Here is a 25626-nt window from a genome sequence, read left to right on the forward strand (position 1 = left end):
GAAAGAAATGGGGCAATGTAATAGATGATCATGTTGTTAACATATGTTAAACACATGTGTTTGTGTTTGCGTCAGCACAGATGTCTAATCAACAGGAGAGCAATAGGCAGTGAATGTATAAACTAATAATAAACCTGTTCAACATGTTTGTTCATTATGTCATACTTATTCAGACAATTTGTAAAGGTAATCTGTTTAATTACATGATGCTTTGTTTCGCCGGATGTAATTGTGCATGTCTGTTTGTGTGTGCCTAAGGGTCCTGATGGAGACCAGTGCACTGTTCAGTGCCCTCAGGTGAGTTGTAGTAAGCATGGAAAAGTAGACATGGCTTCTGCTTAATACACAATTAGAAGAACGACTATATGTTAAAGACGCACACACACTTTTACACATCTGTGTCTGTTTCCTCCCTGTTTAGGGTGGGAAAGGAGAACCTGGACAAAAGGTAAGTCAAAGTACTTATGTCGCAAAATCTTCTCTCCAACTGTTAGCTATTTGGCTCAAGCTGGTCAGAAGAATCTGGTGTGAGAATTTAATGAGAATAATCTTGTATGAGATTTGGTGTTTTTATTTTTTATACATGAATTTTTTGTTTATTTTGAAGACGATATGGCAACTGACTTGTTTGCTTTCAGGGGGAAGCAGGACGTGATGGGCTTGCTGGCAGAAAAGGAGATCCTGTAAGTGTCTCACCATTGTGTCACCATTGACTCCCACTTTGATGCTAGTTACTTTAATGAGTTATGAAACCTGATTGTAACTCTAATTGTCTGCAGTGCTGTGTATGTGTGTCATACACTGATATTTTTTGAACTAGTATATAAATAACAAAAACAGTGTATTCTGTTTATTTGTGTGTATTCAAATGTATGTGTGTGCCTCTATGTGATTGTATATGTGTGTATGCTTGGATGTGTTTTGTGTGTGTGTGTGTGTGTGTGTGTGTGTGTGTGTGTGTGTGTGTGTGTGTGTGTGTGTGTGTATGTGTGTGTGTGTGTGTGTGTGTGTGTGTGTGTGTAGGGTCGTGATGGGTTGCCGGGCAGAGAGGGCCCTCGAGGGCCAGAGGGGCAACCAGGTCGGACTGCAGGACCTTCAGGGGGAGGAGAGAAAGGAGAAAGGGTATGCACACATACACACGCACGCATACACACACACACACAACCACACACACACACACACACACACACACACACACACAACCACACATTGAGTGAACTCTCCCGTCCTGTCTTCCAGGGTTTTCCAGGGTTGGATGGGAGTCCTGGAGTCCCTGGCCGCCCAGGAACTGTCGGCACCCTTGGAATTCCGGTGAGCCAGTCACAAGCCTCAGCACTGACCAATGATATCTCATTTAGATCACTCTTGATTCTGATATAGAATATGGCTTGTAAAAATCTCATACCAATCCTTCCAATTACATTTCAAGTTGCAACCTGAAATATGAATGTATTTCAAGAAGGCTTAAAAAAACATAGTTTTTATATACAGAAGCTCCTCTCAAAGCCAAGCAAATAGAAGGGTGGGAGAGGCCTTTGAAGTGACATGTTCCTCTAGGAGTAGGGCTGTGGGAATATTTATGATCAGATGATACCATTTAAGATGGTCTCCCAACACACAGATATCTATGGTAGATTCTTTATAGTCAAATGTGAAATGTTTGGAGAACTATTACACCTTAATCAATTCACTATCTCAGATACATCTTTTAAAAATAAAAAGTACATATGTAAATATATGTGTACGAAGATGTACGTATGTGTTTGTTTGTGTGTGTGGGGATGCATAATTACCCTTTATGACAACAATATGTGACTGTATGGTACTTGTGGATAAGCAACTCAAACTCAAACATTTTATTAAATGTAACATGTTGAAAGACAACTTTGTGCAATCTAATTTTTCATAATCTTATCTAACAAAATGTGTATGATACTGTTCTATACTCTGTTAAAGGTGTGTCACATAAATGCATGGTCTTACTCTGATCTTAATCTCTATAGGGATCTCAGGGTGTTCCTGGAGTCAGAGGAGATCCTGTGAGTTTCAAAAATCACACACACTCCCACATACGAGTACTTGTATAACCACATAAATGAAACACCATACAGTCACCAACTGTCACTCACTCACACAAAGTCTAAGACACATACAGTCAGTGTTGTACCTGAACGCGTTCATTGAACGAAAGTTCATGAACTCGTTCATAATTTTGGTGAACGTGAACTGAACATACTGTATTACTGCGTGATGAACGACACTATAAACGCGTTCATTCTGGTGTCTGTGAATGGCACGTTCACTCTTTTTAATTTAGTTCAATAAGGTGCCAGATATCTAGAGACTTCCCGGCGAAAAATACACCGTTAACAGTCCTGTATCCAATCGGTGCGTGTGCTTGCTTCTACTGTCTATGCCTGGCAAGTGTGAGAGCGCCGAAGTTGCGTAGAGGCCGAGAGCGGTATTGCAGACATTTTGAAAAATGATGGCTCGCAATATATTGAAAAAACGAACTGACGTAGGCCTAGTTCATTTTTTGGAGCTGTGAACTTAGTTCAACATTTTGAATTATGAACTATGAACTGAACTAGTTCATTTTGAAATGTGTGAACTATGAACTGAACTAGTTTGTGTAGAAAGTGAACTTTCCCAACACCGCATACAGTACATATTTAATAAGCTCACACAAATGAATAGCCACATTTTAATGAAACGTAACTCTCTGTCTCTCTCTGTCTCTCTCTGTCTCTCTCTCACACACACACACACTCACACACACACACAAACACACACACACACACACACACACACACACACACACACACACACACACACACACACACACACACACACACACACACACACACACACACACACACACACACACACACACACACACACACACACACACACACACACACAAACAAACAAACATCTTTTTGTTGTTTCTTCCGTAGGGGGAGCCAGGAGCCACTGGGCCTCTAGGTGGGAAGGGAGAGAAAGGACAAAAGGTAAAATGAATCAAACTCAGCACAGCCGATTACAGCCCTCTCTCTGATTGCCTGAAACACAATGATCTGTCTGTGATTCCCCGAAACACAATGATCTGTCTGTGATTCCCTGAAACACAATGATCTGTCTGTGATTCCCTGAAACACAATGATATGTCTGTGATTCCCTGAAACACAATGATCTGTCTGTAATTCTCTGCAGCACAATGATCTGTCTGTGATTCTCTGCAATACAATGAGCTGTCTGTTATTCTATGCAACACAACAAGCTGTCTGTGTTTCTCTGCAACACAATGAGTTGTCTGTTATTCCCTGCACCACAATGAGCTGTCTGTGATTCTCTGCACCACAATGAGCTGTCTGTGATTCTCTGCACCACAATGAGCTGTCTGTGATTCTCTGCAACACAATGAGTTGTCTGTTATTCCCTGCACCACAATGAGCTGTCTTTGATTCTCTGCACCACAATAAGCTGTCTGTGATTCTCTGGACCACAATGAGCTGTCTGTGATTCTCTGTAGGGTGAATCAGACGGAGCAGCTGGAGGTGGATTACCAGGGAGGAAGGGAGAGCCAGGAATCCCTGGACTACCGGTGATTCTCACACACACACACACACACACACACACATACACACACACACACAGACACACACACACACACACGTACATACACGCACACACACACACACACACACACACACACACACACACACACACACACACACACACACACACACACACACACGTACACAGGCACACACGCACACACACACACACACACACACACACACACACACACACACACACACTCTCTCTCTCACACACACACACACACACACATACACATGTTTCATAGTGTTACAGTATTGAAGACAGTTTCTTGGACTACCCGTGACTCACACACACACATACACACATGTTTCTCATTGTTATAGTATTGAATACAGTTCCTGGGACTGCTGGTGATTCACACACACACACACACACACACACACACACACACACACACACGTTTCTCATTGTTATAGTATCGAATACAGTTCCTGGGACTGCTGGTGACTCACACACACACACACACACACACACACACACACACACACACACGTTTCTTTCTTGTTGTTACAGTATTGAATACAGTTCCTTTATACATGCTTTCAACTCCCTTTGTGCTTTATGCTGTAGGCAAAAAGCAAACTTGCCAAAAGGTGAAACTGAAATTTAGACTAAACCTGAAGACTCAGACTTTTTTTACCCTCTGTACACAAATCAACAACTCTCCAGTCCATTTCACAGTGCACTATGAGTAGATGCAGAGGTCTCAATGCGCCTCCTGGCTGTAAAAGTGTGCACATGCAGAACGTTCAATACAGGAGAAAATACCATTTTGCAAGGGCATTTTGAGCAGGGATGTGCCCATAACACCCACACATCTCATGTATTCACAGCTCAATGTTAGCTGGGATTAGAAAATGGACAACTCTGCAAATTGTTGTCAGTCCAGGCAGTTTAGTGCAGGCTATGGCAAAGGGCACACACCAACACCAGTGGCCGCTGTTGAGACGCTGTATCATTACTTAAGTAAGGTTTCAGTCACTCTGCATTAACATCTCTCTGCCTTTCTCTCTTTCTCTCTCTCTCCGTCAGGGTCGCCCAAGTACTGATGGGGCTAAGGGAGTTGGTGGATCGCCTGGATTGGATGGTCGCCCTGGGATACCTGGCACCCCTGGTGTCTCCTCTAAGGTCATCATCATCATCATCATCATCATCATCATCATCATCATCATCATCATTCAATTTGTCACACTATTCATATAACCACATGACAAACTGATCATAAAACACCTCCTTGCCATGTTGGACCGGAGCGTTCGTCTTTTAATGCATCTCTTCTTTCCCTCTCTCTTTTCTTCAGGGTGAGAAGGGAGACAGGGGAGAGAGGGTGAGTTTAGCTGTTATTTTACCAACTCAGTGCACATTTAGCTAGAATAATATGGTGTAATATAATATAATGGTCCCTCTCTAAATATGGCTCCCTTCCATTCTTCTCCCTCTCTTTCCATTCTTCTCCCCCCACTCTCTGCCTAGGGGCTTCCAGGAGTTGGCAGTGGTGTGGCAGTTAAAGGGGAACCTGGAACACCCGTGAGTTAACATAAGACTTTTCAGACGCTTGATGAAGAACAGGGAAGTTTGGTCAAAGGTCCATACATGCCTCATGGACAGTTAGGGTTAGGGTTAGGCTTAGAGGTTAGAGGTCACTGCAAAGGTTCTGAAGCACCTCTGAGAAGGCAGTGTAGCCCATGTCTTCTTCTGGGCTTTGGCCGGGGTCATTTGGTAAAGAGGATGATAGAGAGCTAACAATAATGCTTAAAGCCATGACCAATCTTCGAATGTAGGGAGATGAGATTTGCGTTGCTACTGGGAACTGACCTTGTGGATCACTAGTGATAGTGGTAGCGATAGTGGTTCAGGAGGCAGAGGAGTTGTTCAGCATTCAGAAGGTTTGATCCCGACGACACCTCATCAGGTGTTGAAGTGTCCTTGAGCAAGACACTGAACCCTCTCGATGTGCAGGTTGGCACCTTAGATAGTAGCCTCCGCCATCAGTGTGTGAATGGGTCGATGTCTAAGGCATTAACCTGTTAATGCAGTCCATTTTCCATGCTCCGTAACAGCTTTGACTGTCTGTACTAAGTACTGTAATAAGGTTCACACTTTATTTGGATGGTATAGACTATCTTTAGATGCTCAGATTATAAACAAACTATCTGTTGAAACTCTGTTAACTACAATGTATGGTTAAGGTTAGGGTTAGGGGCTGGGTTTGGTGATGGTGATGATGTTCAGTAAATAATTAGAAACAGTGAACTTGAATTCCAACAAACCATCTATAAAGTATGTATGTAGACGGACTATCCAAATCAAATGTTACTGTACTACGATACTATACTAAGCTATAGTGGGAAGGCTATTGCTAGACTTTTTACACTTGTGTTTACTTCAAATAAACAGCAAACAATGTTGTGTATTTAAACAGTGTTAGTGATACAGTATAACTGTTGTCATCTTATGTGTCATTGTGTGAGTGCGTGTGGATTTGTGTTGTAGGGGACACCAGGGCTTCCAGGGCCAATAGGTCCAAATGCACTGCCGGGATTGAGGGGGTCCAAAGGTGACAAGGTGTGTATGTGCGTATGTGTGTGTTGTGTGTGTGTGTGTGTGTGTGTGTGTGTGTGTGTGTGTTATGTGTGTGTGTTATGTGTGTGTGTGTGTGTGTGTTATGTGTGTGTGTGTGTGTGTGTGTGTTATGTGTGTGTGTGTGTGTGTGTGTGTTATGTGTGTGTGTGTGTGTGTGTTATGTGTGTGTGTGTGTGTGTGTTATGTGTGTGTGTTATGTGTGTGTGTGTGTGTGTGTTATGTGTGTGTGTGTGTGTGTGTTATGTGTGTGTGTTATGTGTGTGTGTGTGTGTGTGTGTGTTATGTGTGTGTGTGTGTGTGTGTGTGTGTGTGTTATGTGTGTGTGTGTGTGTGTGTTATGTGTGTGTGTGTGTGTGTGTGTGTGTTATGTGTGTGTGTGTGTGTGTGTTATGTGTGTGTGTGTGTGTGTTATGTGTGTGTGTGTGTGTTATGTGTGTGTGTGTGTGTGTGTGTGTGTGTGTGTGTGTGTGTGTGTGTGTGTGTGTGTGTGTGTGTGTGTGTGTGTGTGTGTGTGTGAGTGAGTACTGTGTATGATGAAATGGTCAGTATTTATGTGATGACTTATGTGTGTATTTCAGGGTGAGAGCTCAGAGGGTCAGCCAGGACCCCCAGGAAGTCAAGGAGAGCCCGGGGACCGAGTGAGTAATCCCAGACTACAGCTGACTGAACATTTCATTCCAAAAAATCTTAGGCCTCCAGCTGACTGAAGATTTAATTCCCAACCGTCCCAGAGCTACATATGACTGAACATTTAATTCCCAAATATCTGACTGAACATTTTATTGCACCGTTTCACACACATGTTATGAGATGTTGCTGTTTGCTGATTCGTTTGTGTAAACCTGTCACTTTACAGGTAGAACCCTTCTGACTGATCTCTGAGTGGTCAGATGAACACACATTTTATCTGGGTAAATCCAGAACTGTACACTTAGTGCAGATCTCACACAGATCACACACACTTCAGTGTTGGTGTGCAAAAGAAAGATCACACTTATGGATCGTCCAGAAAAGATCCTGAGCTCCATAAGACAGGAGTCCATCTCTGACTCCAGCTAAGATCCGTTGCTGTCATGTAATTTTGCCCTGTACTGAACAAAAACATTGCGGTGTAAATGTCTTATTCTGCAGACTTCTACTCATGTATACTCCTGTAGCTGTGCTCTGGAGTTTGCATACTGAGCACATTAAGATGGTAGATGTGAGTTTGTCATGGATGGATTGGCCCCCGAAGGTGTAATAATTCAGATATCCTGTCATCACACCCATGTCAATGTCATCTATTCATCACTGTGCCAGTCAAGCGCCGTATCAGGTTTCTTTTTCTGTCAAACATAACAGGAGTAATTTGTTCAGTTTATCTAACATTTTGCTGAGTAAGTGATTTTGTGTGTTTTTACAGCTGCTTAGACACACTTCAATGGCACTCGGATGCAATGCCAGAATTTTCTTCTAAACTAATAGTTAAATCACTATGAGACAGAACACATTAATTTTATTGAATAATTATTATTATTATTACTACATAGATTTGTTCATGGATTAATTGATAATTGTGGAGTTGGTTTCAGGGGATATTGAGATAAAGATATGTACATTTATTCTGAGAACTGTCAAGAACCTTTTAAAGCACCATGTTGCATTGTTTTGTGTTCCTCTCAGGGTCCAAGAGGGCCTCCTGGTGAAAGAGGAAATAAGGTAAGTTTGTATCAGTGCCAGTCCAAACTACATGATCAGGCACTATTCACTCAAACAAGTTATCCATAATAAAAAATTGTAATCCGAAACACTGGTAACACTTTATACTAGCTCATCAATTATTAAGCATTTGTTAACTATTAGTCAACGGTTTATGTATTTATTGTTCATACAAAATAAATCATTAGTAAAGCATTTGTTCACACAGTTATAAATGGTTTAGGGTTAGGGTTAGCGTCAGAACAAATGCTTAACTATGATAGATTATGTATGAACAATAAAGAACTAATGGTGAACAAACCATTACCTAATAGGTAACAAATGCTTAATTCTTCTCACATTTCTCTAGTTGTCTGTCCAGTGAGTGTAGTCAACAACAAAAAAAGAAATAAAATAAAAACTCTGGTGTTCTTGCATAGTCCTGGATCTATACATTGGAAACAAAGTGTCTCAGCCTGAGCCATCCACTATTCCAGCCATTTCACTTTAATCAAGATGAAGAACTGCACCTTTAAACAGTTCAGAATTCCTACAATAAGCCCATTAAACCTCTCTGTTTCTCTATCAGGGTGATCGGGGCCAAGGAGGTCAACCAGGGATTCAAGGAGACAGGGTAAGTACGTGTGTGTTTGTGGGTTCATCCAGTGTGTATCATCAGACAGCGACCAGCACCTCCGGCGCCTATAGGTTAACCTGCTCCTGACACTGATGCACACTGAAACACTTTTTACCCGAGACAGTTTGTTGTTTGCTACGCCCTACCTTACCTACCAGATCATTTAGGAGAAACGTTTATATCCTATGCGGTTTGCTGTCTTATTCAGGAGGCGTTGCTGCTGTTCACTCTGCACGTGTTGTGTTACACTGAGCCTCAGGCTTCTTATCAGTTTCTTTTATACTGTTTCTCAGAATTTTGCAAAAAGTTGCATTAATTTGAACGGGCCACCCCAACGTTTGCAGCTCTGATATTTATAATTACCGCTGCAAAAAATGAATGGCCGCTGCCATTGGCAATGGTTTTTCTGCTGTCGCTTACGTACTTAATGCCTTTTCTCCTTATCAATAAAACAGTGAGTGCATCCTGTGACTGACTATGAGGGATTCATTACAGTAGTGCTGTCATCGCCTGGTTTTTCTCATTGGCTTATTGGCTTGTGTGATTGCTATTTACTGTGTTCTTATGGTGCTTGTTGTCTGATTAACTTGTGTCCGTCTGCTTGTGTCACAGGGAGAGAGAGGACCAGCTGGGCCCTTAGCAGAGAAGGTGAGGGGCCCTCTGTTAAACTCAAACCTCTTTTTTTAACTTTAAACTTAACTGACTCCTCTAGACTCCTATCCCCTGTCTCAAACCTCTTTAGAGCAGAAGCATTCTGTTGAAAAGCTGAGCACACTTTCACACACCTTTTGTTCTTCAGGGGGAGTCTGGTAAACCGGGCACTTCAGGGCTTCCTGGACCCAGAGTAAGTGTGTTAATATGTGCTGGTGCTGGCTATTTTTATAATTATGGAAGTTAACATAGAATGTGATTCAAGTTTTGAGAGTATGTGTGTGTGTGTGTGTGTGTGTGTCTGTGTTCATGTGAACAAGAGTAGCTTGGTGTGTTTGTGTGTGGTGTGCTTTTCTGTGTGTGATACTGTGTGTGATATTGTGTGTGATATTGTGTGTGTTTTGCAGGGTTTGCCAGGGCCAAGTGCACTTCCAGGAGAAAAGGTACAAAGATAATATTTACGAAAAAACATAATCAGAATGAAAGAAATAGACCTGCTAAATGTTTCTCTTTTTTTTCTACTTCTTCTTGCCAGGGAAGCAAAGGCGAATCAGGAGAGCCTGGAGGCGGTGTAAGTAACATTGTTTGGAGAAATTCAATTAAATAGAAATTGCACACCTAATGAATATGTGTCAGTTATGGTCTGGTGGACATCCGGCATTGTGGTTTTTTTTTTATTGGATTTTTGCGTTGGTGTGTCTTTGTTTTGTGCAGTTAGAGCTCTGTTATGGTGTGTGTTTAGTTATTAATTGATGCCCTGTGGTTTGTGTTGTGTTTTGTTGATTTGAACTAGATTTGAACTTCTGCTGCCGAAGTGTATCACATTTTCCTTAATTCTGTTTTCTCCACAGGGTAGTACCCTGCCGGGGAGGAAAGGAGAGCGGGTATGTAGAAATATCAACCCTTTAAAATGCATCTCTTTAAAAAGCTACTTCTAGCTGTTACGTTTAATGAAACATGATCATGCCCTTAAAGGGAGGTGATGAGCCCCTGACATTTTGCATAGCTCAACTTACACTTTTGTTATGTGTGTGTGTGTGTGTGTGTGTGTGTGTGCGTGTGCATGTGTGTGTGTGTGTGTGTGTGTGTGTGTGTGTGTGTGTGTGTGTGTGTGTGTGTGTGTGTGTGTGTGTCTGTGTGTGTACACCTGTGTGTGTTAATAGGGGGAGACGGGACTTGCTGGTCCTGATGGAGCCAGAGGAGAGAAGGGGGAGCCGGGACTGAAGGGAGATAAAGTGAGTGTGTTTGGTCACAACCAGTTCATCACTGTTCCCCAATAACACAGAGGTGGTGTTTGATCGAACAAATTGGCCATATACAGCTACAAACAATCAAGACATTAAGCACAGCTTGTGTTTTTAATCCACTCTGAAAACTCTCTTTCGATGTCTTTTTGTTTGTGTCCCTCTCTGCTCAAGGGCCTCGCTGGTGTTGGTCTGCAAGGCCCCGCAGGAACCAAAGGAGAACAAGGGGATCGAGTAAGTGTGATATGTAAATGGTTGGAGGATAACAAACAGCCAACTATGTTGCACAGAGATCATGTAACTCCCTGATGGGTTGTTTTCAATAATGATAGGCACGCTGTCTGTTAATTATGCTTTTGCATTCCAACACACCGAAAAAAACAACATTTCTCATAATAGAAGAAAAGATCTCATCCTCCAGTGTTAATTTTTTTTAACATTTCATTTCACCTACAAGATTAACGAGTAGGGCACTCCTGCTAATGACCCTTTACATGCAATTACATATTCATAACATCAGCTCAGCCTGGCAAAATGACAGACATTAGATGGTGATGTGTTTTTCAGATAGTAATAATACAAATAATAATAATACGACAACAACAACTACAGTCAAGTGGATATAAGCTGATTAAGGGGAACCTTCTCTGTATCTCTGAATTTGTGAATATCGGTGTTCCATGGAACTAACTCTTGTTGATGTTAGAACCGGCCTGTTGCAGTTTGCACGAGAAAAGCTGGGAGGTTAATAGAGAGGATGAGGGATGGATGGGTTTCTGTTCCTCTTATATTCACATGTTCTTGTCTGCCTTTTAAGGGGACAGCTGGCCTGGGAGGCAGACCTGGAGTAAAGGTAATCTTAGTGAGCCCAGTCCCTGACCTCAGCCCTGACCTATCTGTGTCTGTATCTGAATGTCTGTGTGCTGACATGTTTAAAACCGTACGCATATCATAGCGCATACTGTATCTATCTGTATTATTAAACAGACAGATCGGATATTCCCTGTCATTGCGACTTGAACATCACTGAAAATGTGACGATCTTACCTTTTCGCATTTCCATGATCCTGTACATTTAACGTCACTTTCACATGCAGTAAGGGCTCCCCCCTTTGTTCTCTGCCTTAAAGTAGGACCAATATGTCCCGTACCTCTGAAGATGCTTTAGAAATCAGTAGCTTGTATTATTGTTTAGTTTGCGTCCATCTCAGTGCCAGCTGGTTGTTTACTTTTGTTTTGGTAACCAAACTCTCTTTTAGGCATGCCAGTTAATTCAAGCATAAGGTGTAAACACAACTATCAGATATGGGTCACTTTAAAAATAGATGTAAACAAGCAAAAAAATCTGACATCGGCAACATTTTAATCTGGGCATCAAGACCTGCAGTGTTAACACACCCTTTCTCTCTTGTCCAGGGTGACCGCGGTGAAACAGGGGAGGTTGGGGAGGCTGGTAGAAATGGGTCCCCAGGACTGCAAGGCCTACGGGGGAAAGAGGTAGGAGATGATGACCCCTGAACCTTGACCCTTTTCTAAAACATATTCATAATGTGTATCCCTCAGTTATAAGGTCAATGTTACCATGTCATTAGCTTGTAATGACGGTTGTAAAATCCTGTCCAGCTGTAGACCTACTAAGTACCTGTTCCGCACTGACAGATAAGTGTGTTACAATCTATCTAATGGAATCATTACAATGTAACAGGAGCTTATTAAAAGTGTTACCAACTTCTTGTGCATAATGTTGTCATTGAATGTTCATTCAGTGCCTCTACTTCTTAATGTCATTCTGAGGTTTTTGCTACTTTTTAGGGAGAGAAGGGAGACAAGGGAGATGAGGGAACTGCAGTAAGTCTTTGTTTTTGTCTGACATTTTGTCCCAATATCTCTATTACCATGCCTGTGTTTGTGTGTGGCTCACTGACATGTATTCTCTATGACTTCATCATTTACGGTTGCGCTTGTGATTGCATATCTTCCGTACTAGGTTGTGATTTAGTCACTGAATTGCTATTGTGTTCTGATTTAACCACACACATATTTGTGTGTTGCACTCATCCTTTCCTGTTTGTCATGTGGTATCCAGGGAGAGCCGGGGTTGGCAGGCAAGGCTGGGGACCGTGGTGTGCGGGTGAGTAGGCGGTCACAACAGTCTGACCAAAAACACAAACACATGCCGAAGATCAAATCTCATGTCTGAAGTTTTTTTTTTTTGTCTTTCAGGGTTTACCAGGACCATTAGGACAAGTGGGGGAGAAAGGAGACATGGGTGATCCTGGGGAACATGGGCGTAATGTAAGAGAGACACACACACACACAAACACACACACACACAAACACACACACACACACACACACACACACATGCTCACTCCCACACACACACACACACACACACACACACACTCATGCTCACTCCCACACACACACTCACTTGCTTGTGTTTGTGTGTTTCCAGGGCAGTCCTGGGTCCATTGGACCACGCGGGATTAAGGGAGATCAGGTAAGAATACTGACAGAACTGGGAGAATACTTAAAATAATTGTGAGGAGATTTGATTGACTTCACTCCTCTCCAACCTCTCTCTCTCTCTCTCTCTTTCCCTTCCATCTTTATCTCTCTCTCACTCTCGCTCTCTTTTCACACAATCTGCTCACTCCTTTGTGAGGACCTCACCTCATGTTCATACTCTTGTTTGTAAAGAGTAACTTGGTAAAAGTGCATTGATATGAGTGCTACATAGAAAGCTTTAGGAGACTAGTGGTAGTTTTGGATACTGCATCACCTGAATTTTGTTCTGCTTTTTAACAGGGGATTCAGGGGCCCCCTGGTCCTCCGGGAACAGCGGTAAGTTTTTCCATCAGACTTGATATGCCTTCAACAGCAAGAGAAAACACAAGAGATAAGAGATGTTTACTTGGGATGAAGGCATACACAACCAACATCAGAAACATAATTTCAATATATTACAATAACGCTTTTGAAAACTTAACCTCCAACACAAATACACTGTGATGTTCATTAAAAAGATGATCACAATTCAGTAAAAATGTTTTCTTGAAAGGGGTAGCTATTAGCATTAAGGAAGGATGCATTTATAAGGGTTCATAAAGAATTCATCACCCTTACTTGATCTGTCTCACTCTCTGTTTCTGTTGCTCACTCTCTCTCTCTTTCTCACTGTCTCTCTCTCTTTCTCACTTTCTCTCTGTCTCGCTCACTCTCCTTCTCTCTTTCTCTGTCTCACTCCCCCCTCTCTTTCTCTTTCTCTCTATCAGGTTGAAGGTGACAAACAGCTGAAACCAGAAAGAGGCGAAAAGGTTAAGCATAAAAACAAACATACTTCACACCACACACACACTACACACACTCTTCACACACCTCACACCACACACACACTCCACACACCTCACACCACACACTACACACACCTCACACTACACACACTCCACACACCTCACTCCACACACCTCACTCCACACACACTCTTCACACACCTTACACCACACACACATTCACACACTCCACACACCTCACTCCACACACCTCACTCCACACACACACTCTTCACACACCTCACACCACACACACACACACACCACACACCTCACTCCACTCTCCTCACTCCACACACAAACTCTTCACACACCTCACACCACACACACACACACTTCACATACCTCACTCCACACACACACTCCACACACCTCACACCACACACCTCACACCACCCACTACACACACACATACAACCCACACACCTCACTCCACACCCACACTCCTCACACCTCACGCCACACACCACACACGTTACTACACACACACACTCCACACAGTCCCTCCACACACCTCACTCCACACACACTCTCCACACACCTCACACCACACACACACACTCCACACACCTCACACCACACACACACACTCCACACACAAACTTCACACACCTCACACCACACAAGCACTCCTCACACTTCACACCCCACCACACACACTCTCCCACAGGTATGGCAAACCGGTGTGTGATTTTTTTTTCTGACCCTGCAGGGTGACGCAGGAGACCCAGGGGAACACGGGGGTAAAGGTCAGAGAGGAGAGGCAGGTGTGCAAGGGCCTCCAGGACCGCAGGTGAGGATGTGTCCATGTGTCCATTCATCAAAGTGCCTCTTCATTTGGAAAATTAGCTCTGTGTGCAATGTTTATGTGTGTTAATGTGTTTATGTGTTCATGTGTGTTCATGTGTGTGTGTGTGTGTGTGTGTGTGTGTGTGTGTGTGTGTGTGTGTGTGTGTGTGTGTGTATGTACGCATGTGTGTGTGTGTGTTTGCATGTGTGTGTGTGTGTGTGTGTGTGTATGCACGTGTGTGTGTGTGTGCGTGTGTGTACGTGTGTGTGTTTGTGTGTGTGTGTGTGTGTGTGTGTGTGTATGCACGTGTGTGTGTGTGTGTGTGTATGCACGTGTGTGTGTGTGTGTGTGTGTGTGTGAACATGTGTGTGTGTGTTTCTGCAGGGAACTGAAGGACTGAGAGGACTTCCAGGGCCCAGAGTCAGTACCACCAAGAGCAGAAATTTGACGTGGTCTTTCGTAAACTAAACACATCACATAAACACACAGGCTACACTAAATGATAAAAACATAGAAACGTGTGTTTATTTTGTCACTGTCAACTCCAAAGCCTGGGTATTGCTTAAACCACCCTTAAGCCCCCGTTTTTCTGCCAAAGGTGCAGCTGCATAACACCTTTTGGCACCTTCATCATAGAAAGGCAAAGCCGATCAGGGTCGGCTTGTTTCACGGAATGTCTTTATGGTTTTGAATTCCCCAGTTGCTCGCCAGATCTGGCCATGGTGGCATGCTCTTGAATAGCCCTGCTTAAATTGTTTATTAGGTCATGTGGTTGTCTGCAGTAGTTATGAGGTGTCATTTGCATGTTGAAGTTCGCTCATAAAGACTGCGATTACATACTTGTCTGCACCGGCTTAGGCAAGATTAAAGGTAACGATAAAGTAGAGACTTGCCAAACTGTACCTGATATTGGCTCTGTTTCTATAACATGTGTTAATAGATTTGATCTGTCGGCACAAGAGCGGTTTTTATCCTTTTTTAAGGTTACATTTGGATTGCCATGTTGGACACTCTGCCAGTAGGCAACAAATAATCTGTCTGTCATTGTTCTGTATATCTGTCTCTTTCTCATCCGTCTCATCTTTTATCAGGGTGAAACAGGCCTGAGGGGCAGTGCTGGAGAAAAGGTATTTCATTACATCATCAAGTTCAAATGAGTTCAAATGTATGTGCGTGCAAGCGCGTGTGTGTGCTTTAAAGTACTATACTATACAGTACTATAAAGCAGGGGTTCTCAAACTTTTATAATCATAACACAGATTAAGCACATGCCTACTACCATCTGTACTCTTAGATGTCTTTGGAACTATTTGCATTCTAAAACTTTTAAACCGAAATACATCAGACCTGTTTCATAGTGATAAACAGATTTCAATTTGAATCCGGGTTCTTTGTAACCAGACATGGGTTAAGCTTGGCTGGTTTCATGCCTACGTTCACTGGCACCTGAAGACACATGCCGTGTGTTGGTTTCCCATCACTGTGCTCAATAAAATCAAGATCAGCATGACATATATTTCTCCATGCTCACCTGCAGGCTAGCTGGCATACAAGCCAAGCTAAGCAGCAGCAGGAACGGTGAAGTGACTAATTCATGACAGATAGATGTGATCATTTATAGCAAATTATTTTACGGACCCACTGGCTTTGGGTCACAGACCCCTAGTGGTACCCGGACTCCACTTTGAGAACCACTGCTCTAAAGAACTGTGCGGGGCCAGGCACAACCATTAGGTTGACCTGGTTTTAAAGGATGTAATACAAAATCATGAGCAGATGTACAAACACAGTACTGTAGAGACAAGCTGGTTAAATCATAGCCAGCCTCATAATTACTTTTTTTAACAACATTCCAAATACCCCTGATATTGTTGTGGTAAATGAAGCCGCCATAGATTTCATTATTGAAGTAATTTACTTCTTGACTTGTATATGGACACCTGCTACTAAAAAGAAATACTGAAATTTCACCTGCTGGTGTAACACATTTATCCCATGAATACCACTGTTAACCTCTTGTTCCGCTATCTGCGGCAAATACACAAAAATGTGATCAGGAGACCGCAGACGGGGGCACAGAATAAGTGGGAGAAAAAGACATGGGCAAAGTTTTTGCAATTCCATCATGGGAAGCCTACAAATATGGAGACAATGATGTTTTGTATATTCTTAAGTGGTCACCTTAATGCGTCATGTATTGGTACAAGTATGTGGCTCATGTCTACCTACTGTATTTGGATCTTGTCTCATTGTTTTTGCTTATGGATCCAAATAAAAGCATTTGATGTGTATGTGTGTGTGTCTGTGTGTGAGTGTCTGTGTTTGTGTGTATGTGTATGTGTGTGTGTGTGTGTGTGTGTGTGTGTGTGTCTGTCTGTGTCTGTGTCTGTGTCTGTGTCTGTGTCTGTGTCTGTGTCTGTGTCTGTGTCTGTGTCTGTGTCTGTGTCTGTGTCTGTGTCTGTGTCTGTGTCTGTGTCTGTGTTAGGGAGAGAGAGGAGCTGCTGGATTGGATGGTCGTAATGGTCTGGATGGGAAAGCTGGAACTCCTGGAGTTGTTGGACTACGAGTAAGGAATCTGTCCTCTAAAAACTTCATTTTAGTTAACTGTGATCTCACATGTGAACTTACAGTTTTGTCGCACCATCTCTCTCTTGCTACATCTTTTCCATGGATGTATTCCCGCCAATGGTATCCACAGAATTTTTTGAGTCTGAAAATTGCTGCCTTTAATTTATACGGTTACGATTTAACGATAATGATGATTTTTTTCGTCTTTTCTTATTACAGTGCATGAAATGCCCTGTATTGTTATTCCTAGGCTTCTTCTTCTTCTTCTTATTCTTGTTACCTTTTTCTGCGATTAATTCAGCCCGAACCGCTTAACGTAGAAACTTCATTCAAACTTTGTTGCGTAGGTCTTGTAAAGGACACTTATGCTATGTATTTTTCACTTTTCTAAACGTTATACTTTTTAAGATATTAAATAAAAACGAATCAAAATTTTCCCATTGACTTGCATTGGGCTATTATGACATCATAGTAGGGTCTTTAAACTGGCTTGCACCTGTGCTTCACTGACACCTGCGCCAAATCAAAGGAACCTCTTCTCTGTCCCTCTCAATTTAACTGTAATTAGGAACATTAAGACACCTTCCATTCTGTACTTTTTTTTCTCTCCATCTCTCCATCTTTCTCTCTATCCCTCTCAGTCTACTTTCTCTCACACTCAATCTCTCTTCTTCACTCCATTTTTATCTCCTTTTTTCAATATTTTCACTCTCTTTTTCTCTTTATCCAGAGCCACTCTTGTTCACTCTTCTTTCCTTCTTCCACTCTTCTTTCCTTTCTTTTTCCACTCTTCTTTCCTTCTTTCACTTTTCTTTCCTTTCTTCACTCTCCTTTCTTCTTTCCTTCTTTCACTCTTCTTTCCTTTCTTCTTTCCTTCTTTCACGCTTCTTTCTTTTCTTCTTTCCTTCTTCAACTATTCTTTCCTTCTTTCCTTTCTTCACTCTTCTTCCCTTTCTTCACTCTTCTTTCTTTTCTTCTTTCCTTCTTCCACTCTTCTTTCCATCTTCCACTCTTCTTTCCTTCTTTCACTCTTCTTTCTTTTCTTCTTCCTTTCTTAACTTTTGCATTTCATGCACTGGTATTTCCTTCAGGAAATGCATTTTCTAGTTTCTTATTGTAAGCAATTTAGCATTATCATTTTTAGTTTTATATTTTGTTTTTGTTTAGTAGTTTGTTTTTGATAATAACCCTGATACACACACAAATTAATATTAGAAAATTAATTATTGTTTGTTCCTGTAACCATGACATTTCTTTTTGTTTCCTTTTTCTGTTGTCAGGGTGACCCAGGAAAACAGGGCGATCCTGGCAGAGATGTAAGTGCATTAGAACAAACTCATCATTCTTACACTCGTCATTCTTTCCATTCTTTAATTCCTCTGGACACTAAACTCTTGTCTAGTCTGGTGTCCCTCATCTAGCTCAGATAGAAACACTCTGGACATATATGTTAATCTCCTCCCCAGGGCCTCCCCAGGGCCTCCCCCTGCCTCTTATGCAAGTTTGAATGGGTGCTGTGCATGAGTTTATATCTCTCTCATCCCATTTGTATACACACACACACATACACACACACACACACACACACACACACACACACACACACACACACACACACACACACACACACTCACACGCACACGCACGCACACGCACACACACACACACACACACACACACTCACACGCACACGCACGCACACGCACACACACACGCACACGCACACACACACACACACACATACAAACACACACACAGTTTGTGTGTATTTCTGTCTGATCCTGTTTGTGTGTGTGTGTGTGTGAAATGTATGAGTTGTATGTCCACTCTTTCATCTCTTGTCGGTTTTAAATGTGTGTGTGTTTTGTTCTCTCTCAGGGTCTGCCAGGACTGAGGGGGCAGCAAGGGCCACCAGGACCAGCTGGCCCACTTGGAACTGCAGGATTACCAGTGAGTGATGACATACACACATAAACACACACTCACACACACACACACACACACACACACACACACACACACACACACACACACACACACACACACACACACACTGATGTCCCCTTTTCTGTCTTTAAGGGAAAAGCTGGAGCAGATGGGACGCCTGGAGCTCCTGGAAAAATGGTGACTAATTAAGACCTATGATCTTTAATACCTCTACCTTTACTATTACACTTTACAGAAAAAAATTCCACTTTTAACAATGATCTCCTTTACCTTTTCCTGATTTCTTTTACTTTCTTTTACTGAGTTTCATCTCTTCTTTCCCTGTTCTCTGGCAAAAGCACGGGTGAAGTATGACTAAGCTAATTTTGTCCCTGCAAAACTAAAGCAGTGTTTTGCTATTTGTATATTTTAATAATAATAATAATAATAATATTAAGATTGTAATAATGTTGTGTTTGCAGGGAGAGGATGGCACACCTGGAGAGGATGGAAGAAAGGTCAGATCACATTTAACCAGATGTGCTTCAGCAGATCTGCATCTCTATCTGTGCGCGCACAAGTGTGTGTGTGTTTAACTTTTTTGTTTCTTTTTTTAAAGGGTGACAAAGGAGAAGTTGGAAATCCAGGAAGAGATGTGAGTGCATTGCTTTGGCTCTCACTAGCCTGTTTGCTCGCAATGTAGTTAATTGTTATAGCAAAAGAAAACTCGATATAGCGGCATCTACTGTTATTAGTCACAAATACATGCATGTATTATTGAATCTATAAATTCAAGTTGTGAAAACCAATATGACTTAATGATTTCACAAGATCCTTATCCATCTAAGCTATGGTTCAACTCCATGTATTGACCCCAACTGTAGTTCAGCTGAGGGTTAAACAGTATATCAAACACTTCATCAGTCTTCATCCATTTGTCTCTCAGGGACGTGACGGTCTGAAGGGTGATAGAGGAATCACAGGCCCTGTAGGTCCAGCTGGCCCTTCAGGTGCCCAAGGTCTTCCTGGTAGCATCGGACCCCCTGGACAGGTGTGTGTGTGTGTGTGTTTGTGTGTGTGTGTGTGTGTGTGTGTGTGTGTGTGTGTGTGTGTGTGTGTGTGTGTGTGTGTGTGTGTGTGTGTGTGTGTGTGTGTGTGTGTGTGTGTGTGTGTGTGTGTGTGAGAGAGAGAGGACAACATAAATTAATTTGAAATGAATGAGTTCCACACCTAAACTTCTATCCACATTTCTCCACCTCTGTCTCTCCAATAACATCGTCCCTGTCCCTCCCCTGACTTCCTGTTTCTTGACAGGTGGTTTATGCAAAAGGACAGTCTATCCCAGGGCCACAGGGAGTTGCAGGAACCCCAGTAAGTTCTACAGACACAGTTCTGTTAGTGCGTGTGGAGACTTGGAGCTGAAGGTCCTGACTGACAGCTTAAAATTAATGTAATGGACAGATCTGCTCAGTATCATTGAGTTTTAATCTAATATAAATATCAGATGCTGACATCTTACTGCTACATTTATAAGTCTGTCTGCGGTTGCCAGACTTATAAATGTACAATGAGAGATTGCCTCCAACAGCCTAAAGGACTAGATGTCACGTCACAGTGTCTAATATTTGTTAGATCACGTCTCTTCAATCATGTTTACATGTAAATGCACAAAAAATGTAATGCAATCTATCATTGCTTTGAGTCATATGAGTTGTAAACATAAAGATATGGCCTTAACTTTGATGGTATATAACCGCTGTTTTCTTTCACTTTGATGGTATATAACCACTGTTCTTTTTTACTTTGATGGTATATAACCACTGTTCTTTTTCACTTTGATGGTATATAACCACTGTTCTTTTTGTAATACACAGGGAGTACCTGGGATCCCGGGAGTTGTAGGACCCAGAGTGAGTGTCCATCTGTCTGCCTGCCTGTCTGTCTGTCTGTCTGTCTGTCTGTCTGTCTGTCTGTCTGTCTGTCTGTCTGTCTGTCTGTCTGTCTGTCTGTCTGTCTGTCTGTCCATCTGCCTACCTTTCTGTTTGTCTGTCTGTCTGTCTGTCTGTCTGTCTGTCTGTCTGTCTGTCTGTCTGTCTGTCCATCTGCCTACCTTTCTGTTTGTCTGTCTGTCTGTCTGTCTGTCTGTCTGTCTGTCTATCTGTCTGTCTCTGTCTGTCTGTCTGTCTGTCTGTCTGTCTGTCTGTCTGTCTGCCTACCTTTCTGTTCATCTGTCTGTCTTTCTGTCTGCTTGTCTATCTATGTGACGCCATTTTTCTGTTCACAAATGAGCACAGTGGGAAAAATCAAGAAGCAACTTAAGAGTAGTACTCGGTTGCACACTCACTGTACTCATGTGACCTGTGGATTATTTTGATTATTTTGTTTATTTTTGCCAATGCCAGTTAATATGTGTTTTCATTTCCACTAAATATGTCTGAATGCGTTCCTCTCTGCCAGTCAAAATATTTTTTATCAGTCATGCATCATTGGTGATGGATGTTTTGTTTTTAGGGTGAAAAGGGTGTAGCAGGTGCAAGAGGAGAGTCGGTAAGTGTAGCCTGTGATTGTGTGTGTGTGTGTGTGTGTGTGTGTGCTCGTGTGTGTGTGCTCGTGTGTGTTCTTGTGTGTACATGCGTGTGTTTGTGTGTATGTGTGTGTGTGTGTGTGTGTGTGTGTGTGTGTGTGTGTGTGTGTGTGTGTGTGTGTGTTTGTGTGTGTGTGTGTGTGTGTGTGTGTGTGTGTGTGTGTGTGTGTGTGTGTGTGTGTGTGTGTGTGTGTGTGTGTGTGTGTGTGTGTGCAAGAACGGTTGTGTGTGCATGTGGATGTGTCCATGCATGTGCAGAAGTTATAATGGAGGTTTTTGATTCTGCTAATCTAGGGGGATCCTGGGGAGGATGGAGCTCCTGGCAAACCAGGAACATTAGTGGTGAGGCCTTCCATATACAGTACAGTACCATTCCAGAAACATGACACATGCAGATTCAATGGTATTCCAATACATGTGTGTAGCAACCTAAACTGAGAATATACATGTATATAAAAATGAATATGTGAATAATGTGTGTGGGTGTGTGTGTGTGTGTTTCTTTGTTTCTTTGTTTTTCAGGATGTCAGGAGGGCTTTTTCAGACATGGGCATTGAGGTACAACACAGTGCTGTCTTGTGTTTTGAAGAGCACCATCCTGAGAGAAAGAGAGACAGTAACTGTATTCTATTTAATAAAATATCAGCTGTCTGTTGGGGTCAATAGTTCTCCTTCTCTTTTTCCACTGTGTGTGTGTGTACCTATAGGTGAGCCAACTGAAAGTCCTGATCAGTAAGAAGGAAGTGACGCCCATTGTTGAGAAAGGCCAGAGAGGAGAAAAGGGAGAGTCGGGGCAAAGGGGACCAGCAGGACTAGATGTGAGTTTGACGAGATATTTATTTCCATGGTTTTTGGTTGTGTGGTTGTATTTGTGACTGCATTGCTCACTCTAATTGTGTCTCTCTGTCACTTTTGTGTGTTTCCATTTTTCTTTCCATCTTTTTTTTTTCTTTCTTTCTTTTTTTCCTCCTTCGTGATCTATCTCTCCTTTATTTTCCTCTCTTGTGATCTATCTCTCCTTTATTTTCCTCCTTCGTGATCTATCTCTCCTTTATTTTACTCTCTTGTGATCTATCTCTCCTTTCTTTTCCTCTCTTGAGATCTATCTCTCCTTTCTTTTGCTCCCCTGCGATCTATCTCTCCTTTCTTTTCCTCCCTCCCTATCTCTCCTTTCTTGGCTTTCACAGGGTGCTCGTGGTCTTTCAGGGGAGCGTGGGGGTAAAGGGGAGAGTGGGGAGAAGGGTCCCCCAGGTCCTCAGGGCCCTACCGGCCGTGCCATTGGAGAACGCGGACCAGAGGGGCCGCCGGGTCAGGCAGGAGAGCCCGGAAAACCAGGAATCCCAGGCGTGCCAGGACGCGCTGGAGAGCTGGGCGAAGGAGGAAAACCAGGAGAGAGGGTAATGGAGGGTGATGAGAGGCTTGGTAAAGAGCTAAAATAATGATAACACTTGGTTAAAACAGGTATCCATAAAACATTATAAATCTAATCAGATGCATTGGAAATACCATAAATGATGATAACACCCCAGGAAACCTGCTTTACTGAATATTTACACATTGGCCTGCATTTTGTAATAACATGATGTCTAGGTTTTTATGATTTATGATATGGCTGTGCATCTTGTATTACTGTGCATCTTATCTTACTGTGACTCGTATATTACTGTACATCTTATCATCTTATCTTACTGTGCATTTTATATTACTGTGCATCTTATCTTACTGTGACTCGTATATGACTGTGCATCTTATCTTACTGTGACTTATCTTACTGTGACTCTTATCTTACTCTGATTCTTATATTACTGTGACTCTTCTAGGGAGAGAAAGGAGGGAAGGGGGACAAAGGTGAAGCTGTGAGTACCTTTTGGATCTTAATAAACGTACTGTATGCCAGCTATACAGAGGTCAGTGATTATGTTCAGGTTCTTGCCTTGAACGTGTCCTGAGGTATGAAAGGCACAGAAAAGGTGTTGTTGAGGTAACTGTGATTTGAGGTACAGTATATGATGTTTTTATCTTTTGTTTTAGGGACGGGTTGGGTTGACAGGGGCTGTAGGACCCCCAGGACCAAAGGTACACTCCAACGCATACACAAACACATTCATGTGGACACACACACATGTGGACACACACACAGTTATAAAAACACAAATGCCATGGTAATGGTTAAGTGGTAATATAGTAATAATGAACTTTCTCACAGGGGGACAGTCATGAGGCTGTGTCTGGTGTTCCTGGGCCCCGGGGTCTTCCAGGAGGGCAGGGCATTAAAGGAGAGGCCGGGCCCACAGGACTGCCAGGAGCCAAAGGAGACAGGGTGAGACTGAGCAACACTTTACATTAACCATCCCTCATGAAACTGACATAAACCTGTTATATATTATCAAATTCAGTTTGTATTGTATTTCTATGGCGCCAAAACAATAAAACGATTGTCTCTATTAATAAGAGACTTTAGAAAGACTGGCTATGACACTGTCATAAGGTTAGGGTCTGATAATCTCATGCTGAATGGATGGGTCTGTGATTACCATATGAGACTCTGAAGTACAGTCTTGTTTTTCTCAGGGTGTCGCTGGTTTTCGGGGTGAGAGAGGAGAGAAAGGTGAACCAGGAGAAAAGGGTCGTGATGGCTTTGCTGTAAGTCCACTCGTCACTCACATCTGTTCAAAGTCTTTCTTTAAATTAGGGCATTTGACAGGAATATTCAACACAGGCTTATGTGTGTGTGTTTTTTGTGTTTGATTGTCTTGTGTGTGTGTGTGTGTGTGTGTGTGTATGCATTTAAGGGAACTGCTGGAGAACCAGGAAAACCTGGATTGGATGGAAAACCAGTAAGAGGGGTTTAATCTGATCACTTTTTAATACACCTACATAAATGTTAACGTTAAAAGGCATCTCTCTCCTGAAGTCTCTTAAAGAGATGGTTTAACAGGGAAGGCACCTTTTGTAAATTGTACTGTCGACATAAATGCTGAGAGTATTGAATGTTCCATGAGAAACGTCCCATAACAATAGATGCATTCAAATATAATGGGCCCATATTGGTCATTCAGTGGAAATGATTTGTGACAGGTAAGGTAATTTCTCCTTCTCATTTATTTTGTGTATTTTATTTTCATATGATAGATGACATAAAGTTATGTAAAGTGGTATAAGCGTAATATGCATACATTAAGTCAAAGGGTACTAAAGGAATTAATGAAAAGGTGAACTTTGTTGTTGTTTTGTTGCTATTGCTATTATTATTGTTGTTGTTTACCTGTTGTTCTACCTGGACAGGGTCAGAAGGGGTTTTCAGGGCACCCGGGCACCCCTGTGAGTAAAAGTAGCCCAGCAAGAGTGACTGCTGTGGGCTGAGGGACGGGGTCAGTAGAGGGGAAGGCTGGGGGTTGGCTGACTGGTTGATCCATGAACCGGTGCAGAGCTGCTGAAGGCTTTGCAGAGTGTGTCCAGCATCCTGCCTCGCTTCTAACACCTCGCTCCTGTCTCACTCCACCCCTTATCTTTCTCCCTCTCTCTTTCATTGTTACCCTCTACTTCCTTCCTTTTTGCCCTTTGGTACCTTCTCGATCCCTCTCTCTCATTCTCTCGCTCTCTCTCTCTCTCTCTCTCTCTCTCTCTCTCTCTCTCTCTCTCTCTTCTAGGGTTTGCCTGGGTACTCAGGCGTGATAGGCCGACCGGTAGGTTTTGTGGCTGTCTCTTCTTGCTGCTTGGCTCATAGTTAGAAAGGCTTAGGGTGTGTTGCCTAATAATCCTTATATAATATTTCCTTAACTAAAGCTGTATGTGTTTGTTTTGTGTTTCGATAATTATATTTTTTGTTTATTTACTACAGGGTAATCCTGGAGAACCAGGAATAAGGGGACCAACAGTAAGAATCCATTAAACACATACACATACTCGATCATAGACACACACACGCCACTCACATGTGTGCAAACATACAAACCAAACAAAGAATCAAAACACTGTTGGTATCTGGTGAAAGTTTAAAAGCATTC

General features: G+C 42.4%; 1 protein-coding gene across 1 annotated transcript in view; it reads left to right on the forward strand.

Moving 5' to 3' along the window:
• The window catches only part of col7a1 (collagen, type VII, alpha 1), a gene marked incomplete at both ends in the record, with an annotated part of 62197 nt that overhangs the window by 18159 nt on the left and 18412 nt on the right, over window positions 1-25626 (forward strand). The window contains 49 exons of the mRNA XM_080846059.1: window positions 259-297; window positions 422-448; window positions 639-683; window positions 1024-1122; window positions 1240-1311; window positions 2004-2039; window positions 3533-3604; window positions 4657-4752; window positions 4925-4951; window positions 5098-5151; window positions 6118-6189; window positions 6786-6845; window positions 7870-7905; window positions 8474-8518; window positions 9134-9169; window positions 9321-9365; window positions 9580-9615; window positions 9708-9743; window positions 10024-10056; window positions 10336-10407; window positions 10591-10650; window positions 11234-11269; window positions 11833-11913; window positions 12229-12264; window positions 12503-12547; window positions 12640-12711; window positions 12875-12919; window positions 13228-13263; window positions 13695-13736; window positions 14464-14544; window positions 15633-15668; window positions 17027-17107; window positions 18390-18425; window positions 18988-19059; window positions 19189-19233; window positions 19518-19553; window positions 19655-19690; window positions 19982-20086; window positions 20350-20406; window positions 21914-21961; window positions 22142-22177; window positions 22327-22437; window positions 22807-23016; window positions 23440-23475; window positions 23651-23695; window positions 23826-23939; window positions 24191-24262; window positions 25270-25305; window positions 25461-25496. Coding sequence (XP_080702185.1) covers window positions 259-297; window positions 422-448; window positions 639-683; window positions 1024-1122; window positions 1240-1311; window positions 2004-2039; window positions 3533-3604; window positions 4657-4752; window positions 4925-4951; window positions 5098-5151; window positions 6118-6189; window positions 6786-6845; window positions 7870-7905; window positions 8474-8518; window positions 9134-9169; window positions 9321-9365; window positions 9580-9615; window positions 9708-9743; window positions 10024-10056; window positions 10336-10407; window positions 10591-10650; window positions 11234-11269; window positions 11833-11913; window positions 12229-12264; window positions 12503-12547; window positions 12640-12711; window positions 12875-12919; window positions 13228-13263; window positions 13695-13736; window positions 14464-14544; window positions 15633-15668; window positions 17027-17107; window positions 18390-18425; window positions 18988-19059; window positions 19189-19233; window positions 19518-19553; window positions 19655-19690; window positions 19982-20086; window positions 20350-20406; window positions 21914-21961; window positions 22142-22177; window positions 22327-22437; window positions 22807-23016; window positions 23440-23475; window positions 23651-23695; window positions 23826-23939; window positions 24191-24262; window positions 25270-25305; window positions 25461-25496 — 2820 coding nt within the window. The remainder of the gene's footprint in view (window positions 1-258; window positions 298-421; window positions 449-638; window positions 684-1023; window positions 1123-1239; window positions 1312-2003; window positions 2040-3532; window positions 3605-4656; window positions 4753-4924; window positions 4952-5097; window positions 5152-6117; window positions 6190-6785; window positions 6846-7869; window positions 7906-8473; window positions 8519-9133; window positions 9170-9320; window positions 9366-9579; window positions 9616-9707; window positions 9744-10023; window positions 10057-10335; window positions 10408-10590; window positions 10651-11233; window positions 11270-11832; window positions 11914-12228; window positions 12265-12502; window positions 12548-12639; window positions 12712-12874; window positions 12920-13227; window positions 13264-13694; window positions 13737-14463; window positions 14545-15632; window positions 15669-17026; window positions 17108-18389; window positions 18426-18987; window positions 19060-19188; window positions 19234-19517; window positions 19554-19654; window positions 19691-19981; window positions 20087-20349; window positions 20407-21913; window positions 21962-22141; window positions 22178-22326; window positions 22438-22806; window positions 23017-23439; window positions 23476-23650; window positions 23696-23825; window positions 23940-24190; window positions 24263-25269; window positions 25306-25460; window positions 25497-25626) is intronic.

This window comes from Sprattus sprattus, assembly GCF_963457725.1.
Source record: "Sprattus sprattus genome assembly, chromosome: 10".
NCBI lineage: Eukaryota > Metazoa > Chordata > Actinopteri > Clupeiformes > Clupeidae > Sprattus > Sprattus sprattus.